The sequence below is a fragment of the Vanellus vanellus genome (assembly GCF_965231255.1).
Source record: "Vanellus vanellus genome assembly, chromosome: 3".
NCBI lineage: Eukaryota > Metazoa > Chordata > Aves > Charadriiformes > Charadriidae > Vanellus > Vanellus vanellus.
In genome coordinates this window covers 65,322,714-65,348,153 of record NC_138907.1, presented here as the reverse complement: position 1 = coordinate 65,348,153, position 25,440 = coordinate 65,322,714, and the positions used below count along the sequence as shown (strand labels likewise).

General features: G+C 36.8%; 1 protein-coding gene across 1 annotated transcript in view; it reads right to left on the bottom strand.

Annotated features, from left to right (window-relative positions):
* Positions 1-3,572: 3,572 nt before the first annotated feature.
* AHI1 (Abelson helper integration site 1) overlaps positions 3,573-25,440 on the bottom strand; it is a 96,849-nt gene continuing 74,981 nt past the window's right edge. Inside the window, exons 21-25 of the mRNA XM_082480257.1 lie at positions 24,231-24,296; positions 21,764-21,926; positions 20,173-20,273; positions 9,057-9,136; positions 3,573-4,770 (exon numbers count right to left, since the gene is read on the bottom strand). Of these exons, the coding sequence (XP_082336383.1) occupies positions 4,542-4,770; positions 9,057-9,136; positions 20,173-20,273; positions 21,764-21,926; positions 24,231-24,296 (639 nt within the window). The 3' untranslated portion in view covers positions 3,573-4,541. The remainder of the gene's footprint in view (positions 4,771-9,056; positions 9,137-20,172; positions 20,274-21,763; positions 21,927-24,230; positions 24,297-25,440) is intronic.

Here is a 25,440-nt window from a genome sequence, read left to right as displayed (position 1 = left end):
CTGCTGCTGAAAGCCTAATCCTTACCGACTTTGCTGGAGCTTTGAGTAAAGGGGTCCGTTTACTCCGAGCAGTTTGCAGGACTGGGACTCTACTTATGTATGTCACCGCTGGAAAACAGACCCTCCTGAAGGGGAAGGCAGCAAGTGACTGGCACACAACAGACTGAACAAAGGACAAAACTCTGGCCAAAACCACTGTGAGTAGAGCACATTGACGTGTAAGAAAATGATCATACAACACTTAACGTTGGAAACAGCAGCTAGATGCTTGGTGTGAAATTCTCATCTCTGCTCTAGCCGTTCTGTGCCGGATGAAGAGGCTGGAGCGGACTGAATCAAGGCAGAGGTGCGTATCGCAACAGACGACAACTATAAAGGTGCTCTCTGAAGACCTGTGCCAGAAATGAGGGAACCAAAGCTCCAGCCATCCCACCAGCACTGCAAGACATAGATGATATGGACTTTTTGGGCTGTACCTCAGAGTTAGGACAGTGTTGAGTTATGAGGGACAGTGTTAGAGTTATGAGTTACTGGGGAGACACAGGAGAATATTCCTCATGGGTTTGAAGAGTTCATCCAAAAAGCTCCTGTAAATAGCACAAAACCGAAATGCATTTAAAAGTGAAGTGGTTAAATATCTTTAATTTCCAAAGTCTAAAAAACATGACTGAAGCCACCAAAGCTCTGCTGTAACACGCCTTCTCGCTATCTTCTGTTCCTTCTTCTTAAGTTCCAATTTCTAATTGCCACATTCATGCAAGTCTCCCCCAGACAGCAGTTTTCTTCTCAAGCTGCTGATTTCCCTCTCTCTTAGACCTCCTCTCGTTTCTATTCCTTACGTGCAGCAGTTTTGTTCCTAATATTTTATACTTCAAGCAATAAAACTTCTTGACCTAACACAGTATGTTTTTACAAGTGCAGGTGTACATCCATAATTTGCCCAAAACACTCTGGATAGTTATTGGAGAGAATGCTAAGGGAAAAACCCCACAGTACAAACTTGTGCGTGAATCTGTCTAGCCTCCCTCCACTGTTCAGCAAATACTTCTATCCCCTCCCAATTTCCACAACCATAAAATAGGTTGCACTGCATACATACTAATTTCATATGTGCCAGAAAAGGATCATTAAAAAACCCCACCACTCTTTGTGTTTACCAAACAAGTGTTTTTGCTTTAGTCCGTTCCCGCCTTAAATGAAGTATTTCCTATTCACCTTAGCAATTAGAGCAGAAGGATGTAGTGAATGAAGTGCCTCATTATCAAGTTTGTATCCACAGCCTCTGCAGAATGGCTACCATGCCGGCTATTTTTCATAGCTGTCTGCTTTTGCTTGTAATGGGCCATTGTTAACCCTAAATGATCCTGACATTCAATTCTCCACCAGACAATCGGGTCCAGCCGGCAGATTTAGTTCACTAGTCAACAGAGACTTTCAGTTGTCATGTTCCTCTGTGTTCTCATTAGCCCTTGTTTGACTGTGATCCATCCCCTACCGCCTTCTGAATTAAGTGATGCTACAAATACACTTATTGTGTTTTACGATGTCTGTTCCTCAAATTATTTTAAGGAAAAAAATAAATGCAATCTGATGGCTATTGGGAAACACAGCAAAAATGTGCCATCCCTTCGTTGCTATTTTTCATTTATGCATTGTTCTCGATGTCATAAAAATGTAATAGGAACTGTGTGTTGTAGCCACCCACACAAAACCTAAAAACACCAGAACAATGAAAGACCTACTATGCTGTTATCACCAGGCAGTTCTAAATATCTAATATTTACCCTTTTTCAAACAAGGTTTTATCTGCTTTGTTCCAGCAATGAACTTGTATCACCCTCTAAAAACTCCTCAAATAGACTTTTACAGCTCTGTATTTTAATTCATGCCTCAGAGAGCAATTTTGCAGGGCACTCATGTTTAGGATAGTTACTGTAGTTCAACTTAAAAAAGAAGGAAAATTTTCAGTGGGCAATTCTTTTCTTCCACTGAAATTTAAAACCTTTAAATACATGGACGATTTTCAGCAAACGCACACAATGTTCATTTAAAAGTGATTTTTGAAAATGCAGGTTGCATTAACACAGGAACAAGAAACATATAAAGTTTAATCTAAAAACTTTTTTTTTTAAAACCATTGCCCCAATCCAAACTGTTTAAAAGTTTTACCCTTTCTTGTAAGTTCAAAATCTCAACCGCAACGTCTGAAGAATAATGAATCTACTAACACCAAAAAGAAAAGCAGTTTTTCTTAAAATGAATGCATCAGCCGTATTTCTGAACAAGAGGTAAAACAACTTTGCCATTATACCATGTTAACAATTAGTTAAGATACTTTAGTCTGAAGGTTCTAATTTTAATACCGAAGGATCATTTAGACTTTTTTTTTTTTAATTTCAGGTCTTTCTGTTAATTTTCTGTTAAATGAATGCAGAAAACTAGTACCAGAGTGACATGGTATAAAGCAATAGAAGTCTCTAAACAACCATGTGGTAGGGAGGAAAAAACAATTATAAAAACAAACCAAACCAAAAGCTACGGCAATTACAAGAAAACATTATGAAAAGTTTATTTTCAACTCCCTGCATTTTCATGTTTGGCTCGTATCTGATTCCTTCTGCTTAATTGTTATTTGGAACTGTGCCTTGGAAGACACTAGTGCTGCCTCTCCTCTCAATTTGGAAAGTGTGGCAAAGCAGCTCTATTCAGCTTCAGAGCAGTGAACATAATTGGAGCCCTAGTTCGCAAGCATGAAAGGAGGTGCTGTGCCTTTGATTAGAACTACCATCTCTCTGTGGTGTTTATCTGAAGTGTTATTTCTGTCTTCAGTGTCTACAATGCCAAATTAACATTTTACAATGCTTTCCAATGAGCTCCCAGATCTTGGCTACTGCTCAGCTCTCCCTGACGTGGAGCCTGATGTCATGCTCTGCCCTTATTTTAAGTGTGATCCAGGATGTTTTAAGACATGTAAGATATTGAGATGTTTCTCTTTTATGAAATCTTTAAATCCCACATGTCACACAGAATGATGAGCTGGAATATATTGCAAAAGCAGAGAGATAAGAGGCTAGGAGCCTCGCTTCTAAAAGGCTAGTCCCAGCACTAAGATAATTTTATATCACCTCTGACTGGGGAAAGAGACATTAACATAAGCTTCCAGTACACATATGCAAGTCCCATTTAGGGGAGAACTCCATACGCATGCTCTAGGCAAAGCAAAGCTAGGACTTCTGGCAAAGAACAACTACCAGTGGAACTAAAAAAGAGTATTTGCTGCCGTGCTTTACTCAAAAGAAACAAGTTTACAGATTTTTCTGGCTTTAAAACATGTGCAGGGAAGATATTACAATATATAGCAACTAGTCCTCTGCATCTGGGTGCATTTCACACATCAGTGCCCAACATTGTTATTCTCACTTCTTTTTTTAATGGAATCAAGTGCCCTGTCTACTAAATAAGGGCTTTCTAATTTTATGTTATTTATTGCTTCAGAGGGGGAGGAGGAAGAATTTCCTAGCAGAGTAAAAATAAACTGGACATCATCAGCCAGAAAAAATACCAACACTAACTGATAGAAAGTGTTTCCTTTAATATAAACCATAAATTATTTAGCACTGTAGATAATTAGCGAAGTCATTAGTAAAAGTTCACAACATAATACTCAAGTAAAAAAATAGATTAATGACATGTAAAAATGAATAAGGGCTACAAGTAAAACAAACAGCACAGTTGGATATGAAATATTTCATTCAGAGAAAAGAAAGTATATTTGGCAAGACTGCTGCCAAAGCAGCCAGGAACTCTGACAAAACTGCAAATGCACCTTTATTAAGTGCAGAAAACCTCATTTGAAAAATATAACTGCCTTGAATTAGCAACACTTATTTATATTGGTAAGCATGAGCAGTCCCACTGAAGACAGTGTAGTTGCATAGGTAGTTATTCAACAACTCGCTGCAGAGCTGCAAAATGCAGTCCAAGTGAATATTTCATCTGAGGACAATATTTTTAATAATAAGCTTTTGTTATCAGGTACACTGTAATGTCAGCGTTCCTTTAGAGTTCTACCATTCTGAACACTCCTATATTTTACTTACAACGCGTTTTAAAACACTAATATAATAACTTACACAGTAGCTGGGCTTGTCTTACTCTACATCACACTTTTTCACTTGATTCTCTGCTGCCAATGGATTGATCTACAGTCTACAGAAATGCCTGTTTACCCTTAGTTAAGGGGTAATCAGATATTACCTTGTTTAACATTGTCATCTGTCAGTGGGGTTCTATGAAAGCCATTTTCAGATTTTACCAGTCCAGTGAGGAGTTGAACATTCAAGTTCTGTTGATTTCATGGAACCCAGGGCAAAAGTCTTCCAAAACAGGTTTTACACCATTGGTAAGTCACAACTGGTGCCATTTTGCATATTTGAGCATTTTAACTTCTTTGTTTCTTGTTAATCCTAGAAGTGAGATCGCAGTTGCTGCCTTCAACGTGTACACTGAATATCACACCAGTACTTAGAATTAAATTATGATTATACGTCATAGCATTCAGGCTCAAAGGCAATATTTGTCTTTCCATTTGTGCTTAACTTTGAGCCTCTCACTGCCTTTTTTTTCTTCTTCAATTCCACCCCATGGGCTGTAGGTTCATTTTCAACACCGTTAGCTGTAACTGATGATACAGGAGTACTGAGACCCATTAAGTTGTGCTGATTTTCTGTCTCGTTCTTCTGTATCCTTTTCTTCTTTTTCTTTGCACCTCTAGAGGAAAGTGAATATAAAAAGAGTAAAAGAAACACAAAGTTAGCCCAAATTTAGAGCTTTTTCCATCCACAGCTGATGTATTAGTGCAATTGTCTGCCTGTCCCCCTTGAGTACAATGCTGAAACAGCTACAAAAAATACCATCCCACAGCAGAACAAAGACAGAAAAAACACGGAGACAAAATATGAGAGCACTCCACTAGTCTACTTTTCAACATATCATAGCATTGCTTTGAAAAGAACTGCTCATGATCTTAAAAATCAGCTAGTCTTGATCAATAGTCAACAGAAGTAATTAGAAAATACAAATTACCAGTCTTCTCCTCTCATAAAAGCCATTGCACATTTTTTTTTCTTTCCTAAGCTCAAACACCAAAATACTTGCAATTAAAGAGAGATTCCTGGTTTATTTATTCAACAAGAGTAAGACAGGCAGGCAAATCGCATAAGATCGGTCTTCCATTTTAATTTACCTGAACTATGACAGACTTGTCAGAAATCACTTTAATGTCTATTCATGCTTATCAGACTTCATACAATGCCAAAAGCATCAGTCAAGCTTCTGTATCTTTCCTTGTTAGTGCCTTTAACAAGGGAATTAGACTGGCCTTACAGATGATGTTACATCACTTCTACCATGAATTTCCACTCTTGGAAGAAGTTGCAACTGTATTTAACTATAAATATGTAATAATACTTTGACTGTAACCCTTCAAGGGCAGGTACTGTCTTCGTTCAAAATTTGTATTGTGCCTAGCACAAAGAGGTCTTGGTTTGTGATCAGAACTGTTATGCTGAATGCTGCTGCAACACATAAGTGAGCGGATGAATCAAGACTAAAGAACATACCGAGATGTGTGCAGTTGCCCCAGAAAGGGTGCTGCAAGAGCACTACTGTTGGTTATACTGTCCTAATGTAATCATGCTTTATAGAAGAAAACGTTTACACATCAGCTTTGCTAATGGACTGCTGACTGTCTGCCTGTAGTTTGATTTTTTTTTTTTTTAAGCTAAATTGTGTATTCATGAATACATTAATTGCTGCAGCTCTAATACTGGAACATCCTGAATGAAAAGGTTCTGGAGTTTAAGACCCTCTGTGTTAGGATTCCTGGAACACTTTGAGACGTACTGCTGCATGAGGAAACCAGGGTACAAAATCATAATGGATCAGTAATATACCCCGAGTCCAATGGTTTTCTGCTGACTCTGTCTGAAGTCATATAGTCTGGGGAGGAGCGCAGCAGGGAGGCGAGAAGAACAAAGAGAGAGAAGAAGCCCACCAAAAGCGTTATATAGGGATCTTGCTCATGCGCAGATCGACCGGAAGCGCTGGTCCCCTACAAGCCTCTTCCTGCTCTTTTTGCACCTTTGGTCCCTGCGCAGGCACACAAGGTCGTCCACTTCCAAAACTGTGAAGAAGATGGTCCTCCCGGAAGATGGTGGCATGGCGGCAATGTCGAGACAAAATCGCATCTGGTATTGGTTCTCTACACCAACCTACCAGAGTGATCAGCTGGGTCTGATGTGTAATCACTTGTAAATTTATGCAAAGAGCACTACCTAGTGTAGCTCAACAAAACTGTACAATGGGAATATATCTAAGGAGATAATGACTGTACTGACTAATAGTATCTAATCGTTAATATTTATAGGGTGAGGCTACTATGCAGATTTCCAGTATAAAGCTACTCAAATTTTGAGAAGTAGTTTTTATCTTTTTACTATTTGCACATTGGATGTGATAGTTTATCAAATCTTTGAGATACTTGGATAAAAACCTTAGCTCGCTTAGTATGTATTATGTGGACATTTCTCTATTTCTTTTGGTCTGCAGAAGATAGGTTAACTGTTTGGCTAAGATAAAAACCTACTGCCATCTTGGATAAAATTTGTTTTCCTATTGCAAAACTGTATTTTCCATCCAGAAATTCTGAAATTCAGACATGTCATAAGAGCTTGCCATTTACTTTCATTTACAGTAGGTATAGTGGCCATAATGAATACTGTTCTAATAGGCAAAACAGCAAACATTCATTTGGAAGTCCAAAGAAAGTTACAGTGAGTTGTGCAGGAGCAAACAGTTCCACTTTTCCATAGTGAAAGTCCATACGTGGCAATCACATCTCACTTGATTCTTACAAAGTTTAATTACTGCAAAATTCCTAATATATACTAACATGTGACATGGATATTTGGCGTAGTTTCACAGAAAACAGGAAGGTAACAGAATGCTTTAGGTGGAGCAACTATTTAAGCAGAGATTAGACTGGACCTCAAGTCATGTCAATATAGCTTTTAGACGCTAAAATAGAAAATTTTTCAAGTTAAGACCGCAACGCTTGCATGCATGTCATTTTTAAAGGTTATTTCAAGACACATCAACTGCAGTGAACAAGAAAACTACACTTCTGTCACAGCCCCTACAGGTCATGGTTTCAGGTACAAAGAAGTGAGAGTTTTCATGAAAAATGCGCAGCCACGTTTCTGATATGTTTTATTATCTAATCTGTGCTACATAGTCTACAAACAGAAATATGGAACGGTCTTCCAAACTATTGGCATCAGAAATGCCAGAAGATCCTTCTCTCTTCCATCTCTCAAAATAAGGCAAAAACTTGTAGTCTTCTCTGAAAAAAACCACTTGGTACATGCAGTATAATTACAAAGACAAGTGAATCACTTTTCATTGTGTTCTAGTTCATGGAAGAGCTTGCAAAGTACGTAATTTCAGATTCAAGCTTTACATCAGGAATAGATGTTACTCAGATTTGCATTCTGACCTTAAAACATTCAGTAAAAACTGCCCTCTCCACATCAGACAAAACGCAAGCACTGGGGACAAATGCAGCAAAACCGTAATATTTCCCTTCCTTTCAAATTAGTTCTCCCCTGACAAGGTGTAATGTCAAACACTACCTCATGGCATCTTTCAGTAAAGACCAGGCATAAATGGCTCAGTACCCTGAAAGCTTGTGAATGTGCCTCTGCAACACTGCTCTCTTCCCTGATGGGACTGCAATGACATGAAGCATGACTTCAGACTGGCATGTCCATGATGCTCCTGCTCCCTACAGTTCTGGAGGAGGGAGTACATACCAGTGATGCAAGCATGTATGTTTCTTCTCTCACTTTTTTGAAATGTAACTGAAGTGGTTTTGGGGCTGTTTCTTCAGTAAGACACTTCAGTGTGTCCTCTTCTCAGGACAGCCTTAGTTTCTCCATTAAATTTTAATTCACATTTTATATGACTCGAAACTCTTGAATTTGATTAAGTCATTTGTGATTCCACATTTTAAATCTGTGGTCCCGCATTCTTCAGTGGATGCCCTGGAAGTGGACGCACTTCCTGAAGTTCTACTAATGGAGTTGAGTCATACCAAATTTTTTATACTGGCTTCTAACACGCTGTATCAACCGTCACAGTAACAGTGCTTTTAAGGCATTTCCTTCCTTAACATTCATCCTATCAGAATAGTTATGCCTAAAATGCAATGCTGAATTCTATCAATGTGTAGTTATACAGCCCATTCCGTATCGTACATGAGGGTTAAACATTCCACTCACAATTTATTTTCAAATCTAGATGCAGCCGGAGATAGAAAATTAAGATTTAAAGATAAGTCAAAATTACACCTGTATCTGCATCTACAGTGTATACGTACAGGTTATTTATATGGGGAAGGGACAAGCCTGGAAAACAATCAGTGAAATAACTTTGCTTAGATGACAGATACCTGTAATGGCAAACACAGGAAGTGTTTTCAGATGTATTTTTTGAAGTATAAATGGTTGCAATAGCTAAAGATATTGTGGAAGCTCTGGTTCAAAATGTTGAGATCTTATCTGCTTACGGCTTTGACACAACAAACACATAGCATTTTTAAAAAATGCTAGTGTCACAATCAAAGATGCTAGCTTGCATCTTCTCAGTCTGTGACAACCTTTTGCAATTTATATGAATTAATCTTCTGAAGGTGCGAAAATAGTTTGGAGTTTGTAGCAATAAAGCCTAATACATAGCTAAGGGATGCCACAGGGCAACCCCATATCCCTGAGTTTTGATTCCCATGTATATTACAGCCCTTGCTCTTTTTGGGGGAAGAGTGCACATACGCGTATGTGTGTATATACAAACTGTTATTTCCTTCACATTTCAGGTATGAAGCAAAACCTTCTTGTTTTGCTTGCTAAAACAAAATAACCCTTCCAACATTTCTCACAGTTTTCTAACAGCAGTTGTAGAAATAACACTGTGAATTGTTTTAAGTATTTCTTGCTTACTGTGTTGCAGGTAAGTCTTTATCTGTGTCCCGCTCTGAGCTACATTTTAGGTCCCTTGACTTACTGATGACTGGTGACATCTGTAAAAGAAAAAAAAAAAGCAGGAAGGTAAAAAGAAGACAGGCAATGGGGCCAACACATGTACATAGAAAACCCACCAGCTTCCTGAATAAGGAGAGAATATACCTCGTTTGAAAAAGAATGTCTATCAGTCATAAAATGTTAACTCCTATGTGGTTACAAACAAGGAAACAGTACCCTGGCTTTAAGAAAAAACCAAGAAACTACTTGCAAATAAAAGACAGGTTTCAGGTATGTGTAGAAAGAAGAGGTTATGAATCTGCTTGAAGTAAGCTTAAAATACACATGGTCTGTAAAGAATTACATTATTTCTGCTACTGCACAAGTAAAGACAGAATGCTAAAAAGCCATCTTATTGCATAGTTTTAAACAACCAAACCTGGAAGAGGTTAAGTAAATTCTCTAATTTCCAATATAATTAGTGGGTCTCTATGCAACTTGTTCCCTGTATAAACAAACCTCTTCTAATTCTAACAAGTCTCATACTTACTGCAAGAATTACCATAAGGAATTGTGAGTGCCCTTCCTGAGTTTACTGTCTTCAGGGACAGATTATTTTCTCTCCCTTCTTGCAGGATGTTCACAAATATCTGGCAACTACCCATGTGGTTTCATATTCATGGAGGGTAGAAGCCAACACAACTGAGAGGCCTTATGTCTCAAAATTCGCTTTTCTGGAACCAGGCATACACTAACACATCCAGCGAGGAACTTCAGGTCTCCAGAACACCACAACCAAGGAGACAAGCTGTGGAAAGCAGTGCAGCACACCGTAGGTTTAGACCTAGTACCACAATGCTATCGGTGAAAAACTGTTGTGGATCTCTAGTTCAGGCTGACAGGACAGCTATGTTCTGTAAGTGTCCATTTGGTATGGCATGCATGAAAGAAAAACACAAGTTATATGCAGGCAGGCATTGTAAGAGTGGGGACCTGTTCCTATGAAGACCTTGGAAAGCTGGAGAAAAAACCCTCTTTCAGGATAGGCCAGAGAAGGGAAGAAGAAATTAGATCTGGTACTTTCCAAAAAATAAGTTTTTTTCCAGGCAGTAAAGGAGAAAAATGGGCTTGAAACTAACTCAACCCTCAAAACTTGGCCCACATTTATGATTTTTTAAGACTGTTAGTTGAATTTCAGATTCATAGCCAGCCTAAAGCAAAACCTACTACATTGTTTCTGAGTTTCTCAAATATCCTTAGTGTTAAAAAGATCAGTCCACGCAGTTCTGGCAAGCACAGAGGTATTCATCTGCTTGTAAATAAGATATTTAATGTTCTGCTACCAGCCTGAATTGCTCCAGGAAACAGCCAGTTACTGACATTACTGTCTCAAAAAAAAAAACAGTTAAAAATGAGCAGTATTAGGAAGGGAGTATCATTCAGCAGCTCTGGAGTGCCTAACAACAATACAACATCTGAAAAAGTAACCACAATGTCAACAAGAGCTTTCTGGAAGCAACGGAAAAGAAAAAAGTTACAGTTCTTAACCCTCTAGTCCACCAATTGTTCATTTCATTTTGTGTGACCTCACAGGAAAGGTGTGCCATGGTTTGTCCATATTTAATTTAAACAGAGAGAAAACAGAGGGTTGCTTCACAGCACTTCTTTTTATCACCCAAGCATTAGTTTTATTTTAAAATGGAAAAAATTACTTTGTTTTCAGACACTAAACTTATCTATCACAGATTTAAAAGCCCTAATGGGTAAAACTTAACATTCCCCTGTCAAGTACTATTGTCCAATTGAATTTGGGGTGAAGTGAGGCACTGATGAAAATTGTCTTGGCACACACAAATGAAGACCATATTGGAACCGTATCTCCCAAACCTCAGTTTCAGGTCTTGAACAGTTTAATTACTTTCTTAAAATCTAAATGGAATTAATTAAAAAACATTCAGTCATTGTTAGTAGTTGAAGGAAATCTGAACTTTTTTGTCTTGGTCCTGCTCCCTAGTATTATTTTATTAGTTTAATATTATTTTTCTGCTGACTTACGAGAAACAGGATCAAGTTCTGAATTCATATAAGCACACTGCCCACAACAACCGTATGCAAACACTAGTCATTAGAATTAGTGTGCTGAAATAACACAGATTGCTGGATTAGTTTAGACAAAAGTCAGCCTATTAGAATATAATAATGTAGCATTGGCAGGGCTAGGAAGAAAAGTCTTCTACTTCACACACAAAATCCTTGTTAATACAGTAATAAACTTGAGACTAAGTCAATGGTAAAAGTAAACACAAAAGAAGGAAATATAATGCCACTGATATGAAAATACAAGGAGTGCTGTAAAGGGAATGACTCTAAGTAAGTAATACTTCCTTGAGCATTCATAACCTTGCGGTTCCTTGCCATACACAATCATGAATTCACTTCACTTGCAGTCAAACCAAAATCTTTTTCTGAAAATCCTACGCGAGTGATGTTGAACTAGTTTTTTCAGACTCCGTTTTAAGTAAATATAACAGAATCTCAACATTGTATTAATAGTATAATCAAACACGGACCTTTTGAAAGCACAGTTTGGTGGAATTCCTTTAACTGCCATTACAGAAGACTAATTTATCTTATAAAAAACAGACTAAGGTTTTTTTACAGGTACCAAAACACAGAAAATTATCCTTGTTTTACAGTTAGAAGATTAAAGTATCCACTAAATTAAGTAGCCCAACTGAAGGTTCTTATGATCTATTTTAAAAAAACTACTCACCAAAGAGGCTTTCATATAGTCAAGCACAGCATTTCAGTATGGGTACCAAGGAAAGTAAAGCACACAATTAGAGACTGTCTTGGAATAGCTGTGTTCACCTAACATGGCAACTAACGGGAATTCCTAAGGTCTGCAGGGACAGACTCCCAATTCTCCAGAGTACCGTTCAAGTAGGATACCCTTCTTACAAACTTTCAAGTATGTAATGAGGCAGGAGCTAGATACCAGATCTTTTTGAAGAGCTCACTGACACTACTTTCTCTTCCCTATCCCACATACCTTTGTGTCCCTCAGGCTGCTCCTTGAACTACCTTTCCCATCCCAGTGATGCGAGTAAGCAGTAGCAGTACTGAAGGAACAACTGGGATCAGCAGCAGACGCAAGAAGGCAGTGCAGAAGCTGGTGCAACAGGGGGATGAAGCAGCAGGAGAAGCACAGCAAATGAGTGAGTGGAGATTGGGAAAACAGGCAGGAGGTATGCGACGGAGGTGGTAGTGGTAACACTTGGACACTGAGAATCCATCAAGAACATGCTAAGGAAGGAACAAGCCACAGAACTCTACGGTATGGAGGAGCTGAAGAGGCTGTTGATCTTTTCTGGTCCCGTTTCTAAACCTCTTGACTTCTTGTTATGCATGGGCAGATCTCACAGGGAGCTCCAAACAGCTCTGCACTGTTGTCACTGTGCCTATACAAGATTCAGCAAACCTAGCATTGTACCAGATACGCTCTTAGCTATCAAATTCATAGAGATTGCAGAGCTTAAAGATTAATACAGAATTATTAGGGCTCTGTCTGCTTTAAAGAAAAAAAAAAAATCAATGTGTCGGATAATTACTGTGAATATCTTGAACTTCAATGTTCACAAGAACAAAAATTGAACACAGTACAAAATATGAGCTGCTTTGTATAGTGCCACTAATGGCACTTTTGTTGCAATATTCTAATTCTCCACCATTTGAAAGATATACCCCACCAGAAGGGGATAACATCAGTTCATATCAACTGTAGAAGCTTAGATTTTTCTCAAGTTTTTTTTTTTTTGCTTTGTTTACTATCATAAAAATTGTAGTAAGAGATATACTTTACTTTTCTATAAGACTTGCTTGCTTTACAGCTTGTTTGGTCTCAGTCTTTTGATACTTAATACTGTCTCAGTGATGCCACATAAGAAGCAACCAGGGCAAAACAATTAAAGGCTAAATACACAAAAGCATTTCCATTCCTGATCCCTGCTGTGGAATCCACAGCAGTAAGTCAAGCACTAAACCATGCCTGTGCAACTCGTGGAAACAATCATACATATCTGAACGCGATTCATAGCAAAACCTGAAGCAGAGGGCATCTAAAGGAAATATCAAGGACAGAGTCTCATCCCAAGTCTCCATCTTTGGTAGTGCTTTCCTCTAAGCTGTGCAGAGTTGCCTGTAAGACTGATGGTCTGCAGAGGTACTCTGATACACTAAGAAGCAGATGGACAGAATGGAGTGGTGCAGGCAATCTATTTAGCTATTTCAAGCCATGAAAGTAAATGCGCTTGCTCTATAGCCTACTCTGCACAGGAGAACTCTCCCATAGAAGCTATTTCTACAGAACTTGATCTAATTAAGGATTCGTTGGATCACAGACAGCAAGAACGAACATGTCTCTGTGTCTTTTCAGACTAGCCCTTAAGATATTAAACTCTGTATTATGTTTGTATTTTGTTTTCTATTACAGTGTCCATGGATAATTGATTTATAGCAATGTACTTAACTCTGCAGAACCATGTTGATGCCTCCTGTCAAAATTTTTCCAATAAGTCAAGTTTGGGAGAAATGCTGTGATACCACATCACACATCATTTTCTTTCCTGCAATTCTGTATCCCTCCACATACTTCCCCATTGAATGAACAACTGGCAGGCAGCTTTGCTAGTGGAATTACATATAATTCTTTTGGTATGTCCTTCCTAGTTAAAATGCAATTAACTTATAATTGCTCCCCCCCCCCCCCCCCCCCCCCCCAGCATTTTTGAAGAACAAGCCTATCTAAATCAGATTCACCATATTGTAACCCTTATGTCTAACAGTATTAACTTACCTGTGAGTCTCTAGCAGAACTGTGTCTCTGTATACAGCAAAGACTTTGGGGTGAAATTCTCTTTTCTATAAAAAACAACTAAAGCACTGTAGTATTTAGGGCTAAGCCAACACTCACTAGCTTCTCCCTCCATGAATGCTAGAGCCACCAGCAGAGACGGCTTTGCTTTGTCTGGTATTTGAAACTGCAAATTCCTAAGCCTGTTCAGGCCTAGGAGAGACCAGCAAGAAATTCAGTGGGTGAAAACCATAGTCATGGCTCAACACTGACAAATACCGTGTCTCAGAAATCAAATCAACTAGATAACTTTTTGAGGGACAGCAAAAGAAATAAGAGGAAGAGTGGAGGCAAGATACTTCAGACTGAAGCACTATGGTTCATAGCAGCTGTTTTCAGTCTTGAAGTCTTGGCCTCTGGGAATTTCTGTGTGGTTAGAGCTTTGCATTAAAATTTGCATAAAAATAGTTCAATCCTGTTCAGAAAGAGGCTATGAGAACCCAAGGAGAAAACAATAAGAAGTTAGCTTGCTTCTGAGAGCTATCTTAATAATATAAATATCCCTCAATAGTAATTTTGGTTCTGCTTGACCAGGTCAGGGGCTCAGCCTGATTATTCCTATCTTTAAACAGACCGGTCACTTAGAGCAAATGATCATGGATGTCACTTCACCTTTCCCATTTTCCCAATAGATATTAATTTGCATATAAACCAGATACCTTGTTCTTCAATGACTCAAATAATACTACAGACACAGGCACAAACATTTTTTGAGACAGACAACATTAGGAACCACATAGATGGTTTTGGAGTTGAAAAAGAAAGAGCTACCAGTTTACAAATAAAGTAACCCCACACATGCTTAAGAGTGAGTAACTCAGCTTGAACAGTACAAAACGCATTTTAAAAGGAAAACAGAGTATCTAAAAATAGGAAACTACAGAACTAAAAAGGTGAAATGTGTTAATATTGGGTAACATTTATGTAATATTCCTCATAGGTGGTGCCCTAGTAACATTTCCTTGAGATGAAGGATTCCTTCAAGAACAATCAAAGTAATTACAATTTCAAAAGTAGGATTTGCAAAGATGTCTCTATTTTGTAATGCCTACTGAACAGTTTATGCGAAGAACACGCAGCAGCTTTGCTGATTGATTCTAAAAAAAGCATAGTTTTGTTCAGCCCCAATGTTAATGCCTTAGAAAGAGAGATCTGTAATCATATTACACACGAATGAAGCCCAGAATTATAAACTTCACTATAATACATTCTAATTCAATTAAGTATCACATTTTTGTGGGTGAGAAACCTCTCTGAACCTTGAAAATGAACACGTTTCATGACATGTTGAAAGTCTCCAGCTCTGTTCAGTGCAAGAGTTCCATTGTATTAATTCCTTAGTATTTCCCTCACTAATATTATCACATCTTCCTAGTCCCTCCTCTTCCTAGAAGATAATCAGTTACTGAAGTGTTCCCCAATAACTTGAAGAAAGGCACAATTAAAGGAGAAAATAGAAACAGCACAAACTATAAAATGAAAATTTTTGATGAAACTAATAAAAAAAATTCTAGATAGTATTTTTGGAAATATTTTTGAGCAAGTTTTCTTTTTTTTGAATTTTTAGATCTAATAAATAAATTTTGAGCCCACAAAAACGCCCACATCAAAAGAGCTCAAGCCCAGGGGAAAAGTATCAATTGCTTGGCAGGTTAGTTTCATACATGCTAGGCTAAGTATTCAGAAAGTCTGACAACAACCTACTCTAGGGGAAGAGGAGTGAGAACATGAATTATTTATGTGAACAGTGATAATCCCAAACTTTGTTTAAATATACATGGAATCAAGTTTTGATGATCTCTGGGGAGATCGTGCAATAATAATGTTGTTCTTGAAGGTAACCCTTTTCTTTCCATGCTTATGATTGTCATTTTACACCTTAACATGATTTTTCAAAGATAAAGATACTAGAAAGAATATTTTCTTACACTTTTAATGGACATTTTAAATTACTGTTTTGTTTTTCTCTACTACTTCCCACTATTCTCACACAATGTAGAACTGAGTACTTAACATTCAGAATCCAATTAGATGCATTTTATATACTGAGTGGTAGGCCATCTTAAATTGTAAAACATATTCACAAGATTTTATAGAGAGAACATCATTTCTGACCAAAAAAAAAAGACACTTTATTGACTTTGAAATGTCTTTGATTCACCAAAATTTTGCAAACCCCAAATTTTGGTTTCTAACAGAACCCTATCTAAATTCCTGTCTTTTCTGCCATCAGCTTAAGGAACCTGAGAACAGCATATTTAGTGGAGCAGCCAGATGAAAAGTCCATCTCTATTTCTTGGGATTCTTCATCAGTGCAGTGAGAATTTCACTCCATGAAATTTCTATTGGCAGTTTGGATGTATGTTGTAATTAAAGATGATTATGACCTAATTTTGTGGCTCAGGAGTTAAGTAACTCATAAGGCAGGAAAACAATGTTTGCATAAAATTATTATGTTATGAATGCAAAGCTGATGGTAGAAAGCATTTTGAAAGCATGTTCTTTGAACTACAACTTTTTTTTATTATTTGCAAAGATTAATATTGGATCTTGAGCATTACACCCTCTTCTAATGTTGATTCCACTTTATTCACTCATCATAAAACTTTGTAGATTAGCTAGATATGCATTTATAATATCTGCAGTTGGAAAACTATTTTTAATTAGACTATCTGGTACTCTCAGTAATTAAAACCAGAGCATTCTTCTACATTTTAAATGCCCTATTTAGTCTCGTAGGGTAGCAAAATCTCCTGAGTAACTGTCATGATGATTTTCACACTGTGTTTTTGCTGTCTTAACAAAGCTAAATATTTAAGTATTCCTCAAAAAAACCCCAAAAATCCCCAGAAAGGACAACAGATATAGCAGACCTGGATACAACTAAGTATTTGGGAAAACATGCTTGTGGCCCAAACCCAAATAAAAAAATTCAGTTATATCTTCCTGCTTGTGGTAACAACTTAAGCAACAACTTAATTATTCAATAAATATTTTTGGATTTTAAAAGAAATGCTTCATTTTCCATCAAAGTAAAAAAAAAATCATAGGGTATTAAAAAATAATGTTTTTTCATATTTCCCACGTAAAAGAAATTGGCTCTTACTTTCATCAGCTTTAATACTGAAAAGAAAAAAAAAAAAGAAAGGAATAGGAAGAAAAGTTGCTGTGTCACTGCTGCAACACAGGAACTGCCATAACCGATCAGACCCCTCAGTGGTCGTCTTAGCAGTTTTGTCTCAGAAGTATCTGGTATTGCCTAAAGTCAAAGCGCTGCAGAACTTTTCTTCATTATGACAAACAGCTGAATGACAATTTGTTTCTTCTATGTAGCACTTTTGTAAAACCACTGCACTTCAAGGCATCACAAGTCTTACACACAGATTTGAATCATCATTTGATTCAGCTCATTATCTTCTTGGTGATTTATACGGTGCTTATGTAGCTTGAAATAAAATAAAATAAATACAAAAATCAGCCAGATTTCTATTTTCCAGTCATTTAGATGCCTTTGGAATCTCAGCCATTACCTCAGCCCAAAACGTGATATTAAAAAAAATTAATCCCTTAGCGCCTGAGTTCATTATTGTCTTCTAGTAGCTAGGTTCACCAGGGTAACTAAGCATGGCGTAAACAAAATTTCCTTCTACCAATATTAGATGTATTCCATTCCAGCTTAACGTTCCCTGATCTTGTTTAACAGCAGAAGCGGAAAAAAAAAAAAAAAAAGTGCATCCAATTCACCTGTCTACGTCATGAACTGTCTTATACACCCTCTTCCCTGCTCATTCTTTGCTAGTTTAATCTTGTAAGTATACTCTCTTATACCCCTTTTTCCAGGACTTTTAAACGTTTCCTTACTTTTCTCTAAACTCTGATTTTGCCGTGCCCTTGGATGCTGTGCAAGATAAACCCAAACATATTTGCTTGGTTTTGGATTGCTACCATACACTTTATTCATGATGTCTTTTGAATATCTGTATGTACTATATAGATTACTACAAAATTCCAACTAATTATTAAATATGCAATGAAATTCAAAGTGCCAGGAGAATCAAAGTAAAGAATATTTCAATGAAATGTTACTGAGTGTAACTAGTAGGTGCTACTAGTAATATAAAAGCTATCGTTAGAAAAATACATCGGCCATAGACAAAAAAAAAGCGTTACTTCTCTCAAAGTTGAATAATAAATACTCGTTGTAAGTGTTAGTAACATTAGTGAGCGCATGTAAAAGTACTTTGATCCAGTAAATCAACTAGATATCTACTAAATTAAAACAGAAAAGAAAATGTGGATAAAAATCATCAAGTCCTTAATAACAGTAAGTATCTTAGCACTTCTCCCTTTTCTAATCTGGCTATGAGTGAAACTGGGTGAGTATAGCAACATATTCCCTCTGGGATACCTTCCTTCCTTGCCTCCAGCAACATAGACAACAGATGAAAGAAATCTCCATGCTTTCCGGTAATGTTGTAATTTTTCCTATATTTGTTCCAGTCTGCCTTTACAGGAGTATCTGGAAGTAATGCACCCTTGTCTTTCTTGGACAACGGCTTGGCTATGAGTTTCTCAGCTATAAAGACGTAAAAGATACTTAAGATTAATTATTACTACTTGGTGTAGTGATTAATTCCATTTTGCAAGCATAGTTAGAAACAAAACACTTAGTAATTCGATTTATAGCAGTTGGCTTCAACAAGACAGCTAGCTTCAACAACACTGCCAAGTGAGCAATCTGTACTCAATAATTTATTAAATGCTACCTTACTCTATTCACCTATTAAAACCAAAAGTCACACAAAAAAGAAATAGCTTTGAGTGTTTTAACCTTGAACACTGTAATATATATTATGCAGCAAAGTTTAGAATAATGACCTGAAAGAAAAAAAAAAAGTAACTAAGCGACACAGCACACATGTTAAGTCTTGCAAATCAGAGGCAAAATATTAGATTCAATTTTAGAAAAGTACACGGAAAAGTCAAGTCATTTGAAAGAAATCTGAACAAAAGTCACTTTTAAAGTAGTTATATTAGTACCATTTGACTAAACGAATAGCTATGGAAAGCACACTTAAGAAGGATACAAACACTTTGGAATAAAAAAAATTCTTACAGTCTAACAGTTACTGAATTAATTTCTGTTACTTTTTTTTTGCTTACAAAGTATCCCATGTTTTAAAACAATCAGTCTTATTTCACAGAAGGGGAACATAAGCTATGCAAAGTTTCTAATCTCTGTTTGTCTGGAGAAGTGAGAGTCATTTGGGCTGCTTTGCACACAGCAGTATCTCTAAAGATCTGAAAAAAATAAAATAAAAATCAACCCCCTATTTTTTTCCTTGACTAAAAACTGGCCACTCTTTCTTTGTTCTTCACTCTGTATTCTGACTGCTAACTAAAATCACAGAAACGGGATCACTTCTGCATACAATACAGTATGTAATAGGTAAACAACAACATAATGCCACATGCAATTGCAACCCAATATAAGTGTACAGTGGGAGTGGAGAGGTATTATTGTCAAGACAAAAGCCCTTCTTTTCCTCCTCTGAACTATGAAGCCTCTATAGTCCACCCTCTTGGGCAACCTACAGGATGGGTGCAGTCATTCACATGACTAAAACGAAACATCCATTAACAAGTAAGTATGTTTAGATGCAGCATATCTCCTGGTCTGGTAATAAGGCTTTATGATCACATAGTATATCTTTAATTAGGATATTATTACACGGACTGAAAAACTCTTGAGAAAAACATCACAGTTTTTTCATAACCAACCTGATAAATAAGGAAATTTCAGGGCAGAAAATTTGAAGAATCTGTGGGCAGTGTGTATTCCAAGAATGACAATCAAGTGCCTGAAACTATGTCAGGTTTTGACAAACCTGTGTTTTCTTCAATCGTTACTTACACCAGGAAGCTGTGAGAGATACCTCTGTAAATCCTGGAGTCAGTGGGAGATTTGCCACTCACTACAATCATGCAAAAGTAGGCAGAATATTTAATTGCCACATGATGGAACATGGTTTCACACAAGACGAATGTTAGACATCTGCTGAAAATCTACCCACTTGCCTGAAATAAGGCCTACACATAAGAAATTTTTCCAAAAAGTATCAAAAATGAATGCAGAAGACACTCTATCACTACTTAAAGAATCCATCCTTTTCAAATAATTACCTTATGTAGTGTTGAGGAACCTTCGTCTACTTCTGTTGGTCCTTCAGGGAGGAGAGGAGCAGAATCTGGTACTAATCCTGAAGGTTGTTCTTCATATTCTTCTGAAAACAAGATCCATAATTCAGCATTATGAGAGCCATGAAAGAATTATGAAAGTATCTATTTTCTGTGAACAGCCATGACAATACGATCTAGCCAATAACCACGACAGAACTGGAACAGGTGAAAAATGTTTGCAGCCAACCTTTGTATGAGAATTTATCAAAAGCTGCCCATTAACTTTTATTTATATTAGTAAACTTAGATTTAAATGTAATTTTTATATAGCTAATTATATAAACGCCTGACTGTTTGTATTTTATATGACTAAGGACAAAGTCCATACTGACAGCAATGCAATTGATACTTAACAGATGTATCTTATGCATTTCTTTTGATTCAATAATAAAATGGTCACCAACTGAAATAACAAATTATATACCATTATTTTTTTGCACAGTTGGACAACTGCCTCAAAAGTGTTGGTTTTTTTTTGTGTTTGTTTTGGGTTTGGTTTTTTTTTTGTTTGTTTGTTTTTTAAGAACAACAGGCCATCACTGAAGACTTCCTACAGACTGCTCTCTGGCCTATTTTGAAAGGAAGAAAGGAAGGAGAAAATGCACAGGATGTGCAAGGGGAGGACAAAGGGGAAGGGCAGTAGTTAAGCTAACTTTAATTACCATCATCAAGTTAGCACAGTGTTGTGTCTGAGCTTTTTTAGGAAAGAGGCTTAAATACTAGACTTCACTTGAAAGACAGAGGGAGGAACTAGAAAATGGGGCAAAACACCTTTAGAAATGTTGGGTTAAAAGATTTCTAAACACCATTATAACTGATAGTTTGACAGTTTAGGAAGGCAAATTAATTGCTTGTAGCATGCAACCACACGCTGTGTCCATAAGCTAAATACTAACAACTGTCGGGACACTGAGCATCTTTACATCAGCTGACTCAGTAGGATGCTTCCTATATTATTTATTCAGATTCATTTAGGTTTGTCTGTATTAGTTTAACTGAAACCCTTTTAATGAGAAGAACCAGGTAGCAAGTTCAATGCTCAGATATGAGACTTAACCATTACTCTTCTTTTAAAACTCCATACTGAAATCCACTTATTTGGGAACTGAGCATTGCCCATTAGAGTAGGGTGAAAAGCAAGAGTGTTTACAAAAATAACTGGTTAGATCTAACAAAGATTGCCTAAAAAAAGAAAAGCTAAAATGGTTTGATGTGTCCTAAAACATTGCCAAGGTAAGGCGTGAACATGGCTGTGTGTGAGACAAGGAATCAACTCAGTTGACTAATAATTAAGCCAGTACTATATAAGCTGGAATGTTTAACTAAGTGCCAATGCCCTCCTAAGTCAGATATGTCAACTTGCTAAGTGGTTAGCTAACTTTATACGATTTCTGCATCACAATAAGTTATCATTAAACCATCTGTGTGTTGCATAAATTTGTAACTTCAGAACAATAAGCAGTACAGCATGGTAAAATCTTGGACCATCACTTAAACCCACTCCGGTATACCAGGAAGACAGCAGTAAACTTACTTTCACCAGCCACATAATTAGCTGGAAAATAGCCTTGCTGTCCATTTGCTAGGCTGCCAAACCACCAGTTATCATTATCTTTGTACAACACTTGGATAATGTCACTGCGATGGATGGTTAGCTCATCTGATCGATGCGCTGTGTAGTCATAAAGAGCCACTACCTAAAAGAGAGATAAGAGCACCACAGCTTTATCACAACCATGCCACAGAGAAAAAAGCGCAACATTCACTTCCTCTTGCAGAAAAGCAGCTGAAACCAAAGCTGCACTTTGGTAAAAGCTGAGGCTGTCTCAAGTTTTGCTAATGGGATCAGGGGTGGTGGGAAAGCAGCAGGAGAGGCAAGATAAAGGACTGTGGGATTGTAGAAATGGTTAAGAACATTCAATTCACTAAGATTAGCTTCAAAACAGCAGCTGTTAGTTTTATAAGCAATTTACTTGTGAAGCAAAAGGAAAAAAAAAAAAAACCACTTCATACATTCACTTTCTCAGAATTGTTACACCACCTTCAGATCCCATTCTGTGTGTGCATATGTGTTTGAATAAATACTTCAACAGTATGACAGTTTTACAGAAGGAAAAATTTAGTACAAAATATCATTGCAAAGTTTTGCTTTGATCACTCCACTTTATTTCTGTTTAGAATGAAGGATTTGCATATACGATTTTATAAATATCTTCCAAAAATACGTTTATATTCCATTTCACATAATAAACCCATTTGCCAATGAAATACAGTACATCTATAATTTTCTGGCAAAAAGTACTAATAGCGGTCCAGCACTAAGTATACTACATAGAATAGGTTACCAGAAGTTTGCTTTCTACCCTGAATATGAAAATATCAAGAATAATTTCTTATTTACTTCCTATGCCCTATGAACAAAAATCTGTCCTGACGAATTCTGAGCAGAAAAGACTGAAAACAAGTGAACTGAAAGAATAGGGGAATTGCTCACTTCCCTGAAGTGAACAGCAAAATTATGACCTATTTTACACAAGAAACACTGCTTCCTAACATATAATCTTTACCTCGGAATCCTCTATGAAATTGTAAGTAAAGAGGTCAGAAACAGGGATCGTTAGGAGTGATAGGAGGTTATAGGGGATTGAAGGAAACAGCAAAGTTATTATGAAGACAGGGATTTGGAGAAAAAACTTCCTTTTTTATTACTCATGCATGCATTTAAATCCTGAGACTGCTGAACTGTACAGTGCTTTTTATATTTGTATTTCTGTTTTGAGTAAGATCACCTGTGAGTTATGTGTGTAAAAATATAGCCAATGTCACTTGGATTTCCGTAATTCCATGTCATCAATTAAAGACATTAAATCAGTTATGAATGGAAAAATATGGAAATGATTCTACCATTGTAAATTCTATGTGGTAATCTGTAAGATGGTCAGCATCAAAGGCTTAGTATCAGCATAGTTCTCAGTAGATAGGAAATTTATCCGAATATGCATTCAGTAATCCTGAACTTCCGTAAAGAAGCTAAACAAGGAAATATCCTTCATCATACCTCTCCTCTCTGCATTAGGAAAGCTAATACAGTAATTACAGGTGATGTTGACAATATAGAAACATGAACTATAGAACACAACCAAACACACTAATGAGCACCATAGAGAAACAGTACAGAACTGGAAGCTCACAGGATCATGTCCAGTAAGGGGTGCTCTAACAGTGCCCACTTCATTAAGTGACAATGGCTTCCTTAGTAACAGACCTATGAAAATCATGAGGTCACTTAAGGTTAAAAAAAAAAAAAAAGGGAATGCAACACTAATTACTTGGCAGCAGGAAAAACAATGAAAGGCAGAGCAATAAATACTTCTTTTTGCAGTGTCTTTTGTAAGATAGTTCTAGTGTAAATGTTTTGGTTTTCGGAAAAAAATTAAAAAAAAAATCAGTAACATGGAAACACTGCCAATAGACAGTTCAAACCAATCAAGCAAGTCCCACTGTCTATCTCCCAGAAATAAAAAATTAAAATACCAATGTGTCCTGTAGTACAACTGGTTTAGCAAGCCTGACAATTTAAATGAAATGTGGAAATTGCCATTATATTCTCTGGAGACATGATCAGAAAATGACCCTATGGGGATACAGGAAATGCACCTCGGGACCAAAGAAGAATGTAAATCACTCACAATTACGCCCAAAGCAATGGAATTTCTTCTAGTGTGACATTCAGACAGGTGTTAAGTTCTGTCTGGGTCCAAGTTCAAGCAAAACCCCCAGTCAATATTCATCGTGTTACAGAATTATTTTTTCAAGATTGATATAAGAACAGCAGTAATGTGGTTATGCCAGTAATGAACATTTTTGAGAAATTACAAAACCTAGTGTAGCAAAAAACGTCCTTGGGATCATGCTAAAAAAAAATAAATAATGTGCTTTCAAAAGCACAGATACACTGTAACAGGTATAGAACATACTGAAAAAAATTACATAATACTTACTGTCTCTTGCCTGAGTGGACAACTGTTTCCTCCTTGCACCCCCAGTGCAGTCAGGCAGTCATCACTCTAGAAGAAGTTATTTACAAACTTTAATATGAAGCATTCTGATAAACTATCATTTTGAGTATTCATGTCTACTGTAGAACAGTAAGAATTATCTGTAGTAAAATTTTTTTTTTTTTTTTTTTAAAGAAAAAGCAGAAGTGCTGTTAAGTAACACTGAGTAATATTGGCTATGTAGATATTTAGAAAAAGACATTAATTTTTTCAAGTATGTACACTACACCTAGGCCAACATGGGGGAAGACAGAGGATTGATGACTACACAGTCTAAGCTTGTTTGCATTGCAAACACTACAGTAGATGCTTAAGATATTGTTGCAGTGAACTTTACCTCTGAACCAGCATGCAAAAGATGACACTTTCATATAATGGAGAACTTCAGGTTGGTCTTAATAACCAATACTTTCCATTTAATTCTAACTGTTCTATCTTTACGACTTACTCTTCAGACTTCCAACGAAGTCAAAGGACTAGCAGAGATATAATGCAATAATTAAGGTGTGCCTGTACCTACAACATATGATTTCTGTCAAACAAAAGAATTCTTCAGTTGAAAGAAGATTTAAAACAGAAAAATTACTAAAATTAGCAGAGGAACAACAAATTAGAACAAAGTAGGAAATGGAAGTCCTTTGCTGGTGTTACTTAATTTTTTCCAATAGCCTGTTTTCACAAAGGGGAAACCAGTTTCCCCTAGATTTGTGTGCGTCAAAGGATACAAACTACAATACCGAATAGAAATATTACACAGCAATGAAAATATTTTAGAAAAGAATCAAATGTGAGCTTTGTCAAATAAACAACATTTCCATCCATAACACATTGTACCACATTATAAACAACATTTAAATTTGAGAATTTCTATCCAACATACTTCGCCTTTTTCATATTTTACAGCCCCTCCTTTTGCATGAACTTCTTTCTCTTCTCTCGCTTTTTTTTTTTTTAAACATAAAGCTAAAATATACAGCTCCTTCTATTTTTGTTTGGGGTTTTTTGTTGTTGTTGTGTTTTTTTTTTTTTTTTTTTTCACTAGGGTGATCCAAGGAATATTGCTACTGCAATGCTCAGCAGAATAAACGGTATTCTCTAGAACAGAGATTCTTGTCCTCAACGTTGTTTTCCTAACTTAGCTAGGCTTATCCCA